At 35.2% G+C, this 17,071-nt stretch overlaps 1 protein-coding gene across 3 annotated transcripts in view; it reads right to left on the minus strand.

Moving 5' to 3' along the window:
* Nucleotides 1-17,071, minus strand: part of LOC106057329 (bridge-like lipid transfer protein family member 1) — a 108,482-nt gene that overhangs the window by 26,615 nt on the left and 64,796 nt on the right. For all 3 annotated transcript variants that reach the window (XM_056037266.1, XM_056037264.1, XM_056037265.1), the window contains exons 46-62: nt 16,324-16,560; nt 15,646-15,795; nt 15,031-15,213; nt 14,600-14,749; nt 13,878-13,971; nt 11,923-12,135; nt 11,080-11,389; nt 9,648-9,905; nt 8,585-8,716; nt 7,741-7,879; nt 7,026-7,102; nt 5,627-5,710; nt 5,371-5,467; nt 4,618-4,691; nt 4,159-4,299; nt 3,807-3,951; nt 814-957 (exon numbers count right to left, since the gene is read on the minus strand). In XM_056037266.1, coding sequence (XP_055893241.1) covers nt 814-957; nt 3,807-3,951; nt 4,159-4,299; nt 4,618-4,691; nt 5,371-5,467; nt 5,627-5,710; nt 7,026-7,102; nt 7,741-7,879; nt 8,585-8,716; nt 9,648-9,905; nt 11,080-11,389; nt 11,923-12,135; nt 13,878-13,971; nt 14,600-14,749; nt 15,031-15,213; nt 15,646-15,795; nt 16,324-16,560 — 2,628 coding nt within the window. The remainder of the gene's footprint in view (nt 1-813; nt 958-3,806; nt 3,952-4,158; nt 4,300-4,617; nt 4,692-5,370; nt 5,468-5,626; nt 5,711-7,025; nt 7,103-7,740; nt 7,880-8,584; nt 8,717-9,647; nt 9,906-11,079; nt 11,390-11,922; nt 12,136-13,877; nt 13,972-14,599; nt 14,750-15,030; nt 15,214-15,645; nt 15,796-16,323; nt 16,561-17,071) is intronic.

A 17,071-nucleotide genomic window follows, 5' to 3' on the forward strand; every position in this document is an offset into this window, starting at 1 on the left:
TTTTAGTCTGGCTCACTTTTAATTATTGGCTTAAAATCATTTCTGACTTGCTTTGACGCCCCTTTAATGACTTGACTACAACTGTGTTCATTATCTACTACAACTGTGTTCATTATCTACTACAACTGTGTTCATTATTTACTACAACTGTGTTCATTAACTACTTAACATCCTTTCAAGAAAGAAAGTATATAAAAAAAAAAGATAATTATTTCCTCCACATATTTAGACAAAACTAAAATGTTCTCTCTTGGATTACAAAAATTGTCAGTGGAGAATATTTACTTAGTAACAACTATACAACTGCTTACTGTAATATAACTATCCCAACTTTATCAACAACAAAAAATGTGCATCAACTTTGAGGTATATGTAGCTAGGGTTCCACATATTCTGTTGCAAATAGTTGAGAACGAGGTGCACTGTTAAACAGTCTTCCACTTTTACTTTCCCATTTCTAGAGCTACATTAGCTCATAGAAGCTCTAACATAAAGAAAAACATATCTTAGTTCTCACTAGTTTTTAAAGTTAGGACTATCAACATGGTAGCCAAGTAGTTAAGCTCTCTGACACCACATCTAGTACAATTAAGATGGCTGCCTGGTCGTGCGGTTTGCGCGCTGGACTGTCGTTCAGATTTATCGATGGTCCAGGGTTCAAACCCTGCCCGCTCCCATCCCCCGTCGTCCTGCGGGAGGTTTGGACTAGGAAGTAATTATCTTCAACTCTGAAGGAACATCCGAAACATGTAAAACAAACATTTTACAAGTATAGTCTAGTCAAAGCTTCAACAAGTTTTAGAAAAGACTAACCTTGTTTGTTGATAGTCCTGGAACAGACTTCATACGTCCCTGAAGGAACATTGCACTGGTTCATGACAGGCCCTGAGTCTGTGGGCCATGGCTTCCAGTCATCCCAAGAGGAGCCAAAGTCATCAGCAAATCTCAAGCAAAAGTCTGGCAAACACAAATACATATCATTAGCCATTCTGTCCAGCAATAGTCAGGATTATTAAATAAATTGAAAGAATAAGAGATATCCAGATTCTAGATGTAAAACTCCATCACCATGTATTCATAAGCATATCGATCTCATATGTTTTTAGACTATAAAGTCTATATCTAGATCTAGAGTAACTTACATCTATCGAACACCTTCGTTTTAAGGTACTTATCGAACACCCCATTGTATTTTTTAAAATTCACCTTTATTTCGATGATTATAAAGAAACTAGTCCATTCTTATTGTGCATCGTCCATTTCTTTATAGTTAAGTTATAATTAGTTTCATTTTCACCCGAGGATCATTTTTTTACTTATATTCAAAGTGCATTGGTAATATTGGTATAAAAATTTCACATTTTTGAACTCTTGGGAAGAGTGGAGTGAGTCTCGGGTTAAGGGTATTTTTTAATGCTAATGATGCTTCAGCTCAAAAAAACTATATAATACGCTTCTAATTAGGCTGAGAAATATTTACAACTATTTATTTGAAAGTGTCCTTTGTTACCTAAACATGAAAATTGAGGTTTAAAAAGGGGGTGTTCGATAATAGCAGTTTTTATATAAGCAATCTCAGCTTCGTAAGATATCGAACGCCATTTTAATGTTAAAAATAAACATCAAAGGGATATAACCCAAAGAAGACAAAATATTTAAATTATATATTTTTTAATTGTTATTTTTTTATATAATGTAATGCAAAGTACAGATATAAATTAATCATATGTTACAATTTGTATCAGTTATTTGTGGTTTACCGTAAATGTGCTATATTTTTTTAAGTAAATAGATTTACATCGATATATGCACTAATTGTACCCATTTTAAAAGCTTGATTTTATGACACATATATTATAGCTAGATGCTAATAGTATCAATGCCTGACGGCAGGGAGGAACACAGTGGAATGTATTCAGTTGTTGTTTCTTTTTCAGATGCCCCATTCTATTAACTTCTGAATTATGTGTTATAAACCAATACCTAGCGCATGTGCTTGATGTGAAGAGATATTAATAAAACGAAAGGGCAAAGGGGAAGGTATAGAATGCAGATATGGTATTTTGAAATAAAAATGTCTTGGGCAGGTAAAAAAAAAAGGTCGGGGGGGGGGGGGTGGGTGGGGGAGAGAAACAGTCAAGACACTGTATCCAGAGATCATCAATAATTGATCGACCATTAGAATGTGACGTCAGCCTCAAATACATAGAGTCAGTTGTGCTTCTCGATCTAGACGTGTGGCGCCGGGTCTATAAAATTATTTATATATATAGATATATATATATATATTAATGCGCTACAAAGACACTCCTTTGAAACATCACAAATACACAAAAATAATAACAATAACGCATTTAACCACTCTCTTATTCTGCCTACACCCCCTTACCCGCGCTTCCACTCTCCAACATTCACACTTTTTCAGTGCAAAGTAACAACTGTAAATTTCAAGACTCAATCCAAACGCAGCCACCAGACTAACACACAACAAAAAAAAAATGGTCAGTGATAGCGTAACACACAGGTGTAAACCAGGCCATCAACACAGCCCCAAAACATTGTTCAAGTTGTAGTAAGAACAATGTTGAGGGGAAAGGGGGAGGAGCCATCAGTCGAGTACCTACGGTCAAGCCGCTAATTAGGTCACAAACACTAGGCATGATAGATACGTAGTATATATAGATATGTTGTTTGTGTGTGTGTGTGACAAATACTAAGCGTGCTCTAAAATACGGTGTTTGTTTTTTTTTTGGTCAACCAGGTGGTTTAGGGAGGGCGGATTTATCTACATCTATAGGTAACACAGCTTGCAAGCTACCATAGCTTTTCAGCACCCCCCCCCCCTCCCCGCCCAGATCGAAAAATATCTAGCACTGACTTTTAGGCTGTTACATACACTGAGCGTGCTAGATCGGCGGCTAGTTACGTAGGGCCGCGTACCGTATGTTTTGTTTTTAGGTCAACCAAGTAAACTGTTGTGTCCTGCAATGACTTGGGGAGGGCGGGATTATCTATTGGCTACCAAAGCTTATTAGGCTCTCCCTCAAATAAATAGTATCTGGATTTAATTTATTAATGGCCTTATGTCTCAAAATAGCTTAGACCTAAATAAGTACTACGGTAATGCGTTACTGGGCTTAGCACCGTCAGTTTCTAAGCAGAGCTGATCAGTGATAGATTCCTTCGATGTGGACCATTTGAAAATGACTAAAAAATCTGTCTTTCTTGACATGGCGTAAAAAGAAAATGATATAAATAAAAAAAATATAGATTATAACACTTTTGAAACACCATACTTTTCACAAAATTTTAGGATTATAACACTTTTAAAACACCATACTTCTCGTGTGTTCGATAAGTTCTTCATATGTTCGATAAGATAAGATAAAGCTTAAAAAGTGTTCGATAATTTAAGCTTTTGAAATCATCAACCTGACCCATTTTAACATCAAATATAAGTTTAACTATGAGTAGTAATAGAATAAAACATGTCTACTTTTTAAGAAAAATGGATGAGGAGTTCACAGATACAATCAGTTTTTTTCTAGGTCTAATTTTTACGGAGATACACAAATTCAAACATAAAAAATGTCGGCGAATGAGCTTAACTTGTTCGATAAACGTAAGTTACTGTAGTTCCTTTAGTAAGTTTAGATTAACAATAAGGTTTATTATAAACTTTTCCCAATAACTTTCCCACTGAAGTTTGCTCTAGTTAGATCTAGTCTTCTTCTATGTAATACAATGCATAAAACATTTTAGCTTTGCAAATTAGTAGACTATAATGTTGAAATCAACTAACTTACTTTTGAATTTTCCCTTGCTGACTAGAGAGCCAGAGGAGCAGGCAGATATCTGGGTATTTTCTACAGTCAAAACTAGTGCAGAGCCTTGCTCTGTTTCTGCTACTCTAGGAGACTGTAGAGTAGCTCCCCCTGCATTTGTCAATGACTAGTAGGAAAAAGTTAAAATATACAAATAAAATATTTGAAGAGGAAATAATGGATGAAAAAGTTTCTTTAAAATTAAATGACATGTTTACTCAAGACTGGCTTAGGCAAAAAGAATTAGAACTGAAGTTTTTACTGATTGGCAATTTTTTAAAATTCCAGCAGTTAAGACTCCAATATTGTAACACAAAATGTGTCTAAGAAATACCTGGTATGGAGATGACAACAAGGGGACACAGATGCCCATATCATCCACTGTCAGCTGCAAGAAGAGTGTTGTCACAGATGGCGCTGTGCTTGGTGCAATGTGTGGCAGTTTATCAATCACCTGTCGTGTGGCAGTCAGCACCTGATTGAAAAGCAGTAAAATATATTCATGATGTGAGGAAATTGCTTCAAAAAAAAAAAAAGCATCCATGAATTACAGTTCCTTTGTAACTGCCTTTGTATATGAGCTAATTGGCTGTAGCTTTTTAAGCAGGGACACATGAGCTAGAAATGTGTCCTTATTTTATTTATCATTAGAAAACTAAAAATAACAATCTTCATCAAAACTATAAATACAATTCAACTTTGCAAGACTACAAAAAAATACAATAGAGAAACAGTTGAGTTGAATGATAAAGATTTTTTACTTAAGAAAAAAAAATACTTTGCACTATCTGACCTCTTTGTTCAGTGCCATTCTTTGTTCTGTCCAGTACTCATAAGCATTTTTATAATTGAGCCAAACTAAGACAGCTGTTGGGGATCAAATATGTGAGTTAGTTTTCTTATAACTGATTTAATATTGGTCTTAATATGTAGACATACATAGAATGAATAATGAGAACTAAACTATGAGAGCTATCTATTTTTATGTAATATCTGGTAACTCTTTATAACTTCATCTTATACATAAGAGTTGGAAAGTGAATACATTAGAAAAGAAAATCTGCAGGAATGGAAAAGAAACTCTCTCCCCTCAACCAAAACAAAGTCAGTTGAGAGTAACCCTTAGTAGATCAACTAAATGTTCCAAGTGATGTTAATTATTGCTATGCCATTACAAATGTAAAGCCATTTTCTTTTGGAGATGTACAATATAAAAGCATCAGAATTTTGTTACGCACTGCCCAGCCAATGAGTTTAATATTTCTGCTTTTGAACAGATCTATAAACTAACCAACCATTATGTCTAAATAATAATTAATAGTTCTGACATTGTTTAATTAACCAATTTATAATTAATTAATAGTTTTGCCTTCTAAATTAATTTAAACTTAACAACCAATAGTAAGGGTTCGGATTACATTCTAACTATTATAATATTTAAATACTAGCACAGTTCAATATAAAGTATTATCATTGCTATTTAGAGACATTGAAAAGTTCAACAATCATAACTATACAATAAAAAAAATAAAAATATTTATGTTACCTTTGTCAAAAGCCAAGGGTTGAGCTAGTATGATTGGACGGGACAAGTTAATCAACAGCGCTTCTTGATCTTTGGCAAAGTTGGGTATCATCTCATGCTGAGAGGAGTCAGAAGTAATCAATTCATAACAATAACGATGGTTATGACAAAATATCATTTACAGAAGCAAGCAAAAACGAGTTAATATGCTAATTACTTTTTAAAAAATCACTAAATTGAAGAAATGTCAAGAAATTCAAGTGACTGTAACACTTGCCTGCAAAGCATTTCTAATTTTGATGGTGGTTTTGAAAAATGCCATTGTGTGGAATTCAGGTTCTGTTTCTTCGTAGACAGGATTCTGAACAAATTTTAAAAAAAAACTAGACTAGTACAACATTGACAATTTAAAGCAGGAGTAATATTGGAAAAGTAACTCAATAGTAATATTTACTTACAAAATAATGTGTATGAAAAAAAATGTAGCCAAAGTGTACTTTTATCTACATCAAAATAAGTTACAGGACTATAAAATATAGTTAGGTTCCATATACATTATGCTCAAAAAAATTATTGTCTCCTGATATCCATTAAAGCTGGCTATATTGAAGTACTTAAACCAATTATCAATATTATCAAAGCAATATTATCACTGATACACAGCTGCGGTAACAGGTTGGGCATATGTCATCACCAGGCGCCGTTGCATTTACACCCTTCTTTCTGCTGCTGTTGTGTATGGCGTCTGCAATCCGAGACCCTTCCTTTATGCTCTCTCTCCATGTGGATCTATCCAGTGCCACTTTTTCCCAGCTGCTAGTGTCGATTTTGAAGAGCTTCATGTTGTGTTTGCATACATCCGTATACCCTAAAAGTGGGCGACCAGCGGCTCTCCTGCCTTCTATTAGATTGCCATACATTCAGAATGTCTTGTGTAAGTTGACCTACTGGCATTCTACAAACGTGGCCAAGCCAACCAAGACATCTGCTGCTGATATCAAGGATTGGCCTCTTTAGTCACACAAGTAGTTGCAAAGGGAAAAGAACGTCTCTTGAGATGTAAAATGCCACAGAATTATCAATGATTAATTTTACAGAAAAATGATAATATCAATACAGAGAGAAGACAACCCACACACACCTGGACCAGCACACGTTTCCGTTACCTTCCCATAACAGCCAAATTAAAATCCCACATATACACCTTACAGCACCCACTCCTAACAATCAGGGTTAGAACTAAGTAAGAAAACTCAAAAGATGTGACAGTGTCGGCATGTTGCCTTAACAATATATGTTAATTCCTTCTGACTTAATGTGGTCAAAAGTCTATCTAATAACACCATGTGATGGACTTAACAAAATAAGTGTGTGTGGGGGGAAATCAGCTCTCTCTCTCTCGCTCTCTGGAGAGAGCTTTGCACCACTAGACAGATATCTGTCTAGTCAGTGTCACTTAGTAAACATCAAGAAACACAAACTAAAAAAGATTTTACCACTTTAATATACTTTTGCTTATCCAGCCAACTATCCTACACTGATATCAGGCTGGAGCATCTGGCCGGATAAAGAAAAACAGCCAGACATCCCGACCAGAGCTAGATCTCAGCTCCAGCTCTCAGCTCCAGGGCAACCTATAATAAATATATATTAGATAAGTGCTTAACACCACTGACCTTTAAAAGTTGACCCAGAGCCAAATTCAAGTCAACTATTGCTTGGATAAACATTTTCTGGCTGCTCAAGTCATGCTCTGAAATATAAGTAAAAGTCCCTTTGAGAGCCTAAAACAATTACAAGGGACTCAAAGAAAGTAATTACTTTAGAGAAATGATCTCATACAAGAGTGTGAAAGGACACAAGAGATGAATGACGTAGCTGATGTAGGGTGGCGGAAAGACAAATATAGTTCATTAAGGAGATGAACAATCTGATAGTAGCTAAAAGAGTTCTTTCATTGTCTATAAGTTTTAAAAAAATTGTCATGAATATATCACTACAATATTTTATTAATTTAATGTATCTTGTTTTCAAGCATAAAACACATCTTGTATCTATAAATACAATTTAGCATTGTCCCAGTTTTCGCAAATTTGTACAAGTGATCCTTCTTCCCTAGGGAAGGCCATTAGGGAATTGAATGGGTTGCCTGAATCAGCCAGGAAAAACAACGTCTTAGCAGAGTTTAAGTTTAAGATTCACATGCATGACTAGGACTATGTTATCTTATTTTTTGAAGTAACATCTGTAATATATAAGATAAGATAAATTGTTTTGAAACCTTTTTCTTTCTGCATATCATGTTCCAAGACAAAGTCCATAGACTATAAGACAGTGTGGACAAGCTTACCTAAGTATAAAAACCTGGACACTAAGATTGAACATGCATACCTTGTTTCTGGCCTGTCTTTGCGTGATGTTTCTCTTCTTTTTTAGGTAAATGAAATCTGTTGGACAAATCCAGTTTGATGGCACCAGTCTCAAACCTGACAGCATTGGAAGTGGGTGTAGTGGCAGTCACCTGGATTCCCTAAAAAAAATACATTTGGTCAATACTTACTGCATTTCTAGCAATGTTCTTAAAATGAACTTTCTTAAGTAAGACTAAGACTAAGACTAAGACTGCTTTATTGATCCTTATGGAAATTTGTTGTGATTACAAGGACTCGTTTCTCATATAAAGACAACACAACAGAAAAATACACATAAATACAACAGACAACATAAAGAGTTCATTCAGCGACTACAAACAGGTATCTTGGTGCATTTCATGTTCCCTGATCAATGAGTGGCGGTGATAGAGTCTGACCGAGTGAGGTACGAACGAGTTTTTGTACCGCTCCGTTCTTGTTTTGATTGACAGCAGTCGCCCACTTCTCGACGACCTGGCGTAGTTCTGATGGAGCGGGTGGCCGTTGTCTTCCAAGATTTTTTCGATTTTTCTTAGGCACGTTTGTTCAAAAAGTAGTTTACACAGTCATCATAGGACATTTTTCTGTAGGGCTTATTAAAAGTTACAAAAGGGTAAACAAAAAAAAAAGTGAAAGGAATGAAATTTTAAAAGTTGTAAAACTTAGAGCTGCAACAAATATATTTTCTGCTGCCACTAATTTTCCCTTGAATGCCTAGAACTACAATAATTATCAGATGCCATGTGTTATTCAGGAGGTCCAACTGAATGTTTCTGAACAAATTGCTCAGCACTTGTGAAATTTGTTTGATACTTGCCACCAACCTTAAATCTAACAGATACAGAGTACAGCATGGGTGTAGTTTCTGGAGTTCCTTCTGACTTTAAATTGGATTTGATGTCTTCAAGGTTGATACTGTTGGAGCCAGACACTTTCTGAACAATTTCATTAATTTCCTGTCAGATAATTTAGTCAATTAGTAAATATCAAAATAAAATTTCATTAATTTTTTTTATTAAAATGTAAAATAATATTTAGCATTTTTCAACACTCTTAAAGTCAGTTAGCAGTTTTTCTCTTAAAGGAATTTTAAATTCAATACATTTATAAAACTGTGCTAAAATGTTCAGATTAAAAATATAGCAAGAAAATTAATACTTAAAATAAACTCAAAGATCATTGACCAAACAAGGATAGAAGTGATAAATAGAAAGATCTAGGTTTAAAGAAAGATCTAGGTTTAAAGAAAGATCTAGGTTTAAAGAAAGATCTAGGTTTAAAGAAATATCTAGGTTTAAAGAAAGATCTAGGTTTAACAGATTTAGAAGACCTAAAAATCCATGAGCACCAGACTGAAAGAGGCTGTGTTAGTCACCTATGACCAATCTTTTGCTGTATCTGGGGTACAAAATAAACTATGTACATACATTTTAGTCTTTTTTTTACCCTTCAAACTCCAAAGTTTCTCAGCTCTTCAATTTGCAGCACAAAATAATTTTAAAATTGGAGGAAAAATTAACTAACACTCTATGACTTAACATAAAAACAACTGGGTAACTAACAAGAGACGTGAAACCAATCTCAACTGCCACACATTGAGTTTGTTCAAATTCGAGCTCAATTCTTCATTTTTTAGTTGGCAACTGTGCAGTTCAATTGACTGTTCATGACATTGTTTAGTTTAGAATGATCATCTCCAATAGATCCTATCATGTAATTATAAAAATGTAAAGATTTCTTTCAGACCATGCGGAAGATAATATGGCACATGGTTAACAGCACAATGACCCACCGCGCTTGCTTTTCCCCAACTATGTCAGGTGCCCATTAGAGCAGGGTGGACTCAGAGGCGACTAAACATCCTGAAATTCAAAACGAGGCACTGACCTTCATGAAAACTTTCTGTACAAAGACCAGGTGGTTGAGAAGGTCTGTGGTCAGACTGTGCTCCAGCATCCCCACTTCAGCCACAGCGTTCAAGTAGTTGCCTTCCAGCAGCTGCAGATCTTCTCCAAGCTCCAGCTGGTTCTCTATGTCCTGGACACCTGGCTTCTGCATCCTGTAGTCTGCAATGACCTGGATAGGGGGCAGGTCTATGCTGGCGGCTGAAGGGATAGATGTGTCAGCAACAGAGGCAACGTTTATCTGAACAAAAATGAAGGTACAGATTTAAAATCAATGGCATTGGTATGAACATACTGCAGCAACTTCAAAGAATCTGGGTCTACATTTACAAGAGGTGCATTGCATAATGTCAGTTTTAAAGTGGCTTCATTAGCCAATATTTAGTGTCTTATGCAAGAGAAAGCCACTAATTATTTTTTTGTCACTATGTATGTGTTCTTCTCTCATTGAATAAACAGCCTGGCACATCTTGACTGAAATATGTGCAAAAGTTATGCATATTAGCTAAAAGCTTCCTATTTTCTTTTAAAAATTAAATATGTACATTTCATGTAAATACATGTACACCATTTTTTAAACATGATTAAAAAGGTGGTTGGTGCTATTCAATTGCTAAGAGATTTAATGTCACAGTACATATAACTATAAAAAGATAACAAGATTTCACTCCATTAAAGTCTGCCAATGGTTGATTGGTTAATTTGGGCTATTGATGTCTAGGTACTAATGAACTGCTAGGGTCACCAGCAAGATTGTGTTTCACTAATGCCAAAGCACAGGCATATTACAAATAATGAAAGAACAAGGTGTGAAAGTTATTTCATCCATAAGGGCAACTAGGATTCAGGGGTTAAAAACTTTGAGGTGGGAGGGGGGCATTATGATCTACATTGAAAGATTTAAAAAAAAAGAAGGTTCTTGCAACAAAATACACAACATTTAGCAACTTGTTCAACATAGATAAACATAGACATCAGCTAATCTTACTATGTGCAATACCTTTGTTAGCACTGCCTAAATAAAAATTTTTTTTCCATCAAATGTTATTTTCATCCAGAGATCTATCTCCAGTTCTATAGCTACTACTGCTAGATCAAAAGAAAAGCTTCTTTCCTTATGTTGCTGGTTAATAAGTTTTGAAACATAGATATAATAATAACTTACCTTAGATTTAAAACTGAGAAGGTGGTATAAAGTTTTGAAACATAGATATAATAATAACTTACCTTAGATTTAAAACTGAGAAGGTGGTATAAAGTTTTGAAACATAGATATAATAATAACTTACCTTAGATTTAAAACTGAGAAGGTGGTATAAAGTTTTGAAACATAGAGATATAATAATAACTTACCTTAGATTTAAAACTGAGAAGGTGGTATAAAGTTTTGAAACATAGATATAATAATAACTTACCTTAGATTTAAAACTGAGAAGGTGGTTTGGTAAAGTCAGCGTAAAGTGAGCCTTTCTGCCCAGGACACCAGTCAGAATAATCGATGTGGTTTTGTACTGGGCCTTTAAAGAGGGCAAGATGGATGCCCCGATCATGAAGCCTTGCAGGACAGCCTTGATGTGTAGGTGCTTTTGCCTGGTCTTGCTGGCCTCTTGAGTGCTTTTACCGGTCCCCGACTGAGGCACCTTCTGATGCTGGAGCTTACTGCTGGCACCCTCAATGTTAGCCGCAGACTGGTTAGAATTGTCATCTGAAGAGTGTTGCATGCGGCTGAAAAAAGAGGAACAGAAAAAAATAAACTTTATGTGGACATATGTTTAATATCCTAAACTTTTAATTTCAGGGATTTTGGGATGCCCCTGAGTCTCCCCCCCCCCATTTGCAAGGTTTAAAAGGGGTACCTATACTTTTAAAGGTGCATTTAGAAAGATGTAAAATTGGTCCTTATTAGCCATTTAGGTCAAATGGAGTTATCTTTTTTTTGCCAAGAAAACTGAGTTGTCACAATTAGATTGACAGGTTGCTTTTCCCCCTCACTTTTTCTTAAACTCTTCCCCCCCCCCCCTTTTTTTTTTCTAGTTGATTGTTAGTGTATTAGTGTATTACGTACTTAAGGTTCTGGCCTCAGGTTTTTAGCAAAATTTTAACTACAGCCATAGACCTCAAGTCATGACTAAAAAATCTTCTCAGGGACATGAACTCATAAAAATGTAAATTTGACTGGTTGACAACCAGTTCATGACAGAAAGATCAAACAATCAAAAAGACAAACACAATCAAATGTAAAAAAACAACAACTTTACTTGGTACTCTGGGCTGGCCATCTAAGTTCCTGTAATGTGGCCGTGATCCTCTTGGAACTTCTCGACATCATGTCATGGAGAATCACTGGGTGCTGAGGAATGTCAATTTCCACTACTCCGATGGAAACAAGGGTAGAGTTATGCTCCTTGCCCCTGCGCATCACAGATGTGAGAAGCGCCTGTGACTTGTGAATGTTGATGGTCACCACAGTTCTAAAAATAGAAACTCATAGTATTTAGTCATTTTTAAATTAAAAATTGACATTTTAGGCAGGGAAAGGGTTAACAAAGAAGGAAAAAAAAGGATCTTAATGTTACAAAGAAGCCTCTTTTTTTTTAATTTGATTTTTGCCAAAGTAAATAATACTTATTAAACATTCTTCTTCTTCTTCTTCTAGCCAGATTTTTACTGCTGAGCTGTCAGCTCTTTTGTAGATTGCGCCAAGGAAAAATAGTGTGCAGTTTTTATTAAACATAAATTATTCCCTTTTCCACAGCAATACAATGTAAAGTATTGACAGACCAATGGAAATTGTAGTGCACAACATTTTTATTAATAAAAATCTTTGATTCAATATATACAACACGAAATTTAATGTAAAAATGAAAATAAAATAAAAGATTTAAACGCAGAAAAGGAAAAAAAAAGGGGGGGGGGGGGGAAGGATGATGAAGGAGAAAAATCGCAGCACTGAAACAGTAAGCAGACTATCAAAGTCGCAGCACTGAAACAGTAAGCAGACTATCAAAGTCACAGCACTGAAACAGTCAGCAGACTATCAAAGTCGCAGCACTGAAACAGTAAGCAGACTATCAAAGTGACAGCACTGAAACAGTAAGCAGACTATCAAAGTCACAGCACTGAAACAGTCAGCAGACTATCAAAGTCACAGCACTGAAACAGTAAGCAGACTATTAAAGTCACAGCACTGAAACAGTAAACAGACTATCAAAGTCACAGCACTGAAACAGTAAGCAGACTATCAAAGTCGCAGCACTGAAACAGTAAGCAGACTATCAAAGTCACAGCACTGAAACAGTAAGCAGACTATCAAAGTCACAGCACTGAAACAGTCAGCAGACTATCAAAGTCACAGCACTGAAATAGTAAGCAGATTATCAAAGTCACAGCACTGAAATAGTAAGCAGATTATCAAAGTCACAGCACTGAAACAGTAAGCAGACTATCAAAGTCACAGCACTGAAACAGTCAGCAGACTATCAAAGTCGCAGCACTGAAACAGTGAGCAGACTGTCAAAGTCACAGCACTGAAACAGTCAGCAGACTATCAAATATGGATGGTGGGTCAAAACCTAGGTTAGTTTGATCTAATGCTTAAACTAGCAGTTCCAAATCGTTATTGCTTCATTTTATAAACAAAAAGTGACCTAAAATAGATAAACAGAGTTTTAAAGAAGGGTTACAATTTTAAATATTTCAATGAGCATCCCATCCCAGTGGCGCTACAGCCCATGGAGGGCCCATTTCACTGAGCATATAATAAGATAAGACAAGATAATTTTTATTGATCCCATCCCATTTAAAATTCAGTTTGACTACCATTGACAACCTCTGCGTAACTACTGTAACAATAACAATAGATTAAAATACGAACAACATTTACACACGAAACACATACACACTCACAACCAGGGCTTTATAAATTAGATTTCTATGTACTTCTCGATGACGACAAATAACCTTGTAACACTCTGACCAAAAGGAGTTTTTAAATCTTTCTGTTTTAGTCCTAATGGAAAGGAGACAACCACTTCAGATCTGATGTAACAGTGGTTTAGTGGGTGCAGGTTATCTTTAATAATAGGTAATTTTATAATTTTGATAAGCAATTACTTTAGCATGTTTTCTATTTAAACTTAATTCTTGAAGCTTTAGTAGGTCATTTATTGTTCATTTATTGTTCTAGGGTTCAAAGAACTTCTAAAAGACTCACTGTAACTCGGGTGGTTCCCCTTCTCTGAGATTGATCTTGGACTGACCTATATGAGCCGTGTATGAGGAGTCAGAGGAAACTCGGTGAAGAAAACCTAAAAAAAAACACAGTACAAGACATACACATCAACTCGAATCAAATAGATGTAGACTAAAGTTACTTGAAGAAACTAATAGATGACATTCTCTATATACACAGTTACCAAAAGAAAAAAAAACCAGAAGCATTGCAAATAAGGAAACAAAACAGCTTCTAGGCTTCTACTTTATTATTCTCTGTAAAAAAAAAACAAAAAAAAACTAACTTTCTTTTGTTTTTTCTACTAGACATTACATTGGGAGGATAAACATTGAGGTTAACATTGTATGTAATTTTCTGTTTTTAGATAAAGATTAATGTCAAGTTTTTATTTGGAGAATGCCAATCAGGTAACAAGCAAGTGCAATAGAATAACTTTGCTAAAAAAAACATTGATTGTGCGTTGTGGCTGATTTGAACCTTTTCTGTTACACTTCTGCTCATTCCATTTTTTTACTTTGCCAAGTCCTAAAGTACTATGTTACTAAGTCTTAAATTGGAGATTCCCTGATTTGATTCTACATACACAATATTAGCTCAATGATAAATTTCCTTCAATGCTGAACTTAAACTTAAGCCAACACAACATCTTGTAAGGCTGAACTAGTTTGAGAACCACTAGAGCATGTTTGAAACTTGTGTACCTTTGACTTTTTTCTTGTATGTCCCACTGGCATGGACTCGGCTGGTGTGAGCCTCAAGTTTAAGTCCACTCAGCTCAGCACTAATCAGGAAAGTCTCCACTCTGAGTATACCATAGACTATGACTGGAACACTCTCTCCAACATAGATACCTGACCATAAAGGATGTAATGGGACTATTGATAAACTGAAGTACAAGACAGATCTCAATGTCTGCAATAACACTTTAACCTATGTATTTCTGATTAAAATCAATGTTTCAAAGCCATTAGATGAAGTGAATCTTATTAAAAACATTAAACTAAACTTGTATCATAAAGTACCATTTAAGTGAATCTTATTCAAAAATACTGAACTAAAATTGTATCATATAAAACTACTTAATATAACTTTTAACTATTAAAAAATACAAAGTCGATAAAAGAGTCCTTACTTTGTTTAAATCTAGTCCTTATGAAAGACTGGTGGGCCAGTGAGGAGTCATTGCCTAATGATTCCTCCTCTTTTGCCAAGGCATCAGCTTTGTTTTTCTGATCCTCTGCCTTTGTTTCTAGTGTTTCTGGGTGGAGGATCTTCTCTTTGTCATTCTTCCATCTCAGGTGAGCATCTTGGCTTTCTGAGGAAGTAGGTGCAAATACAGAAACAAAAGTATTTACCAGCAAAGCAGTTCAAAATAAATGATAAGTTCACATCCACAAATATTGGTCAAGGGTTATGTACAAAAAAACAAATTCTTGTAAAGCCTTCTTTAAAACTGAAAAAATAGTTGCTAAAAATCTTTTTAATTACCTTTTAGATAGTGACAAATTCAGATAACATAAATATGTTTCAGATCTAATGCACAATTTAAAACTGAAAAAAATAGTTGCTTAAAATTTTAAAAATTACCTTTTAGATTGTGACAAATTCAGATAACATAAATATTATTTAGATCTAATGCACAATTTAAAACTGAAAAAAATAGTTGCTTAAAATTTTAAAAATTAACTTTTAGATAGTGACAAATTCAGATAACATAAATATGTTTTAGATCTAATGCACAATGTACCTGAAGATGAGTCTCGTCTTAGGCCATGGAGAACAGAAGACTTCTGAATTAGAGTTGTCAGTTTATTGCCGTAATCAGAGACACGAGATTCTCTCTTCATGGAGGCCTCTTCCCCTTCCTCTTCTTCAATAACAGGAAGTTTGCTGATCACTGAAGAGTCAAATAAAGAGTGTTAGGCGCTTCCGCACTGTGTCTTAAGCAGGTAAGTCCAACGGAGGTAACACTCAAATAACAAAATCAAATAACACAGGCAAAAGGCTAATGAGTTAGTCAATGCTGATTGCAAAGTTCGAATAAGAAGTTTAATAATAACAAAGGGAATCGTCGAATGTCATCATGCTAAATCTCTGTCCATAGAAACTCTCTCTTAAGCCGTCTGTTTACATTTCACTATTTTTCCTAAATTTCTAGAATGTTTTTTAATTTGTCCTGTCATTGTCTCTAAGTAAAACTTTCCCTTTCTATGAAACAAGTCATTTTTCCTGGCGAATTACTAGTTGTGCCATAAAAAATGATTAAAGTACCATTTTCAGATGATCAGCCGCCTTTACCTTTCCCCAATTAATGCCAGGTACCCATTAAAATCCCAGTCTTCACCAGTATTTGACCCAGGAACTCCTCTGTTTGGAAGCCAAGCCACCCCATAACACATTTTTATCCAAAAGTGAAACTATTTACCTTGAGAGTGCCTCATGGCTACAGTCTTTGGCTCTGGCATGGTAGCATAGAGCTCCAGGAGCTGGTACAGGTGGCGCCAACATTGTGGGGTGCTCTCCTTGATCTCATCAATGATGGTCTTCTCATTCAGGGCAGGGGAGGATGTGTCGGCCATGTCCAGAACTACAGAGTCACTGAGGTTCAATGAATGAGGTGGAGTCAGCACATCAGACTCAGAATGAGGACTAATCACCTTCTCTAGAAACAGAATAAAATAATTTTTGCTGATTGTAAGGATCCTACTTCACAAACTCACACCTAAATGGGATCTTTAACAAAAACCCAAAATTCACCAAAAAAACTGATCATTATTATCATTAACTAACTGTATGAATGTAATTGTATGTAAACTGTAAAGTTTAAATATATACAAGCCTAGTCAAAGTATATAATGTGAGGATGAAATGGAACAATAATAAGGTCAGAAAAATCTCATTTTTGGTTTAAGATACTAAATGTCACACTCACCCTCAGGACAAGAGGGCATAATTTTTTATTTAGTTCAAAGAAAAAAATATTTTTGAGATTACTAAAGAAATTTTAAGAGCCTCACCAGTCAATATGTTAACAAGTTTGACAAGTTGCCGTGACAAAATCATTTAAGAAACGTTCAAAAGTCATTGGGGCTTCTAAAAATTGATTTAGATAATATAAAAAAGAGACCAGTGCACATATATAGGTCAGTTAGTTGTGCTCTGTTAATGTCAGT

This window comes from Biomphalaria glabrata, chromosome 8 (assembly GCF_947242115.1).
Source record: "Biomphalaria glabrata chromosome 8, xgBioGlab47.1, whole genome shotgun sequence".
In the NCBI taxonomy this organism is placed as follows: domain Eukaryota; kingdom Metazoa; phylum Mollusca; class Gastropoda; family Planorbidae; genus Biomphalaria; species Biomphalaria glabrata.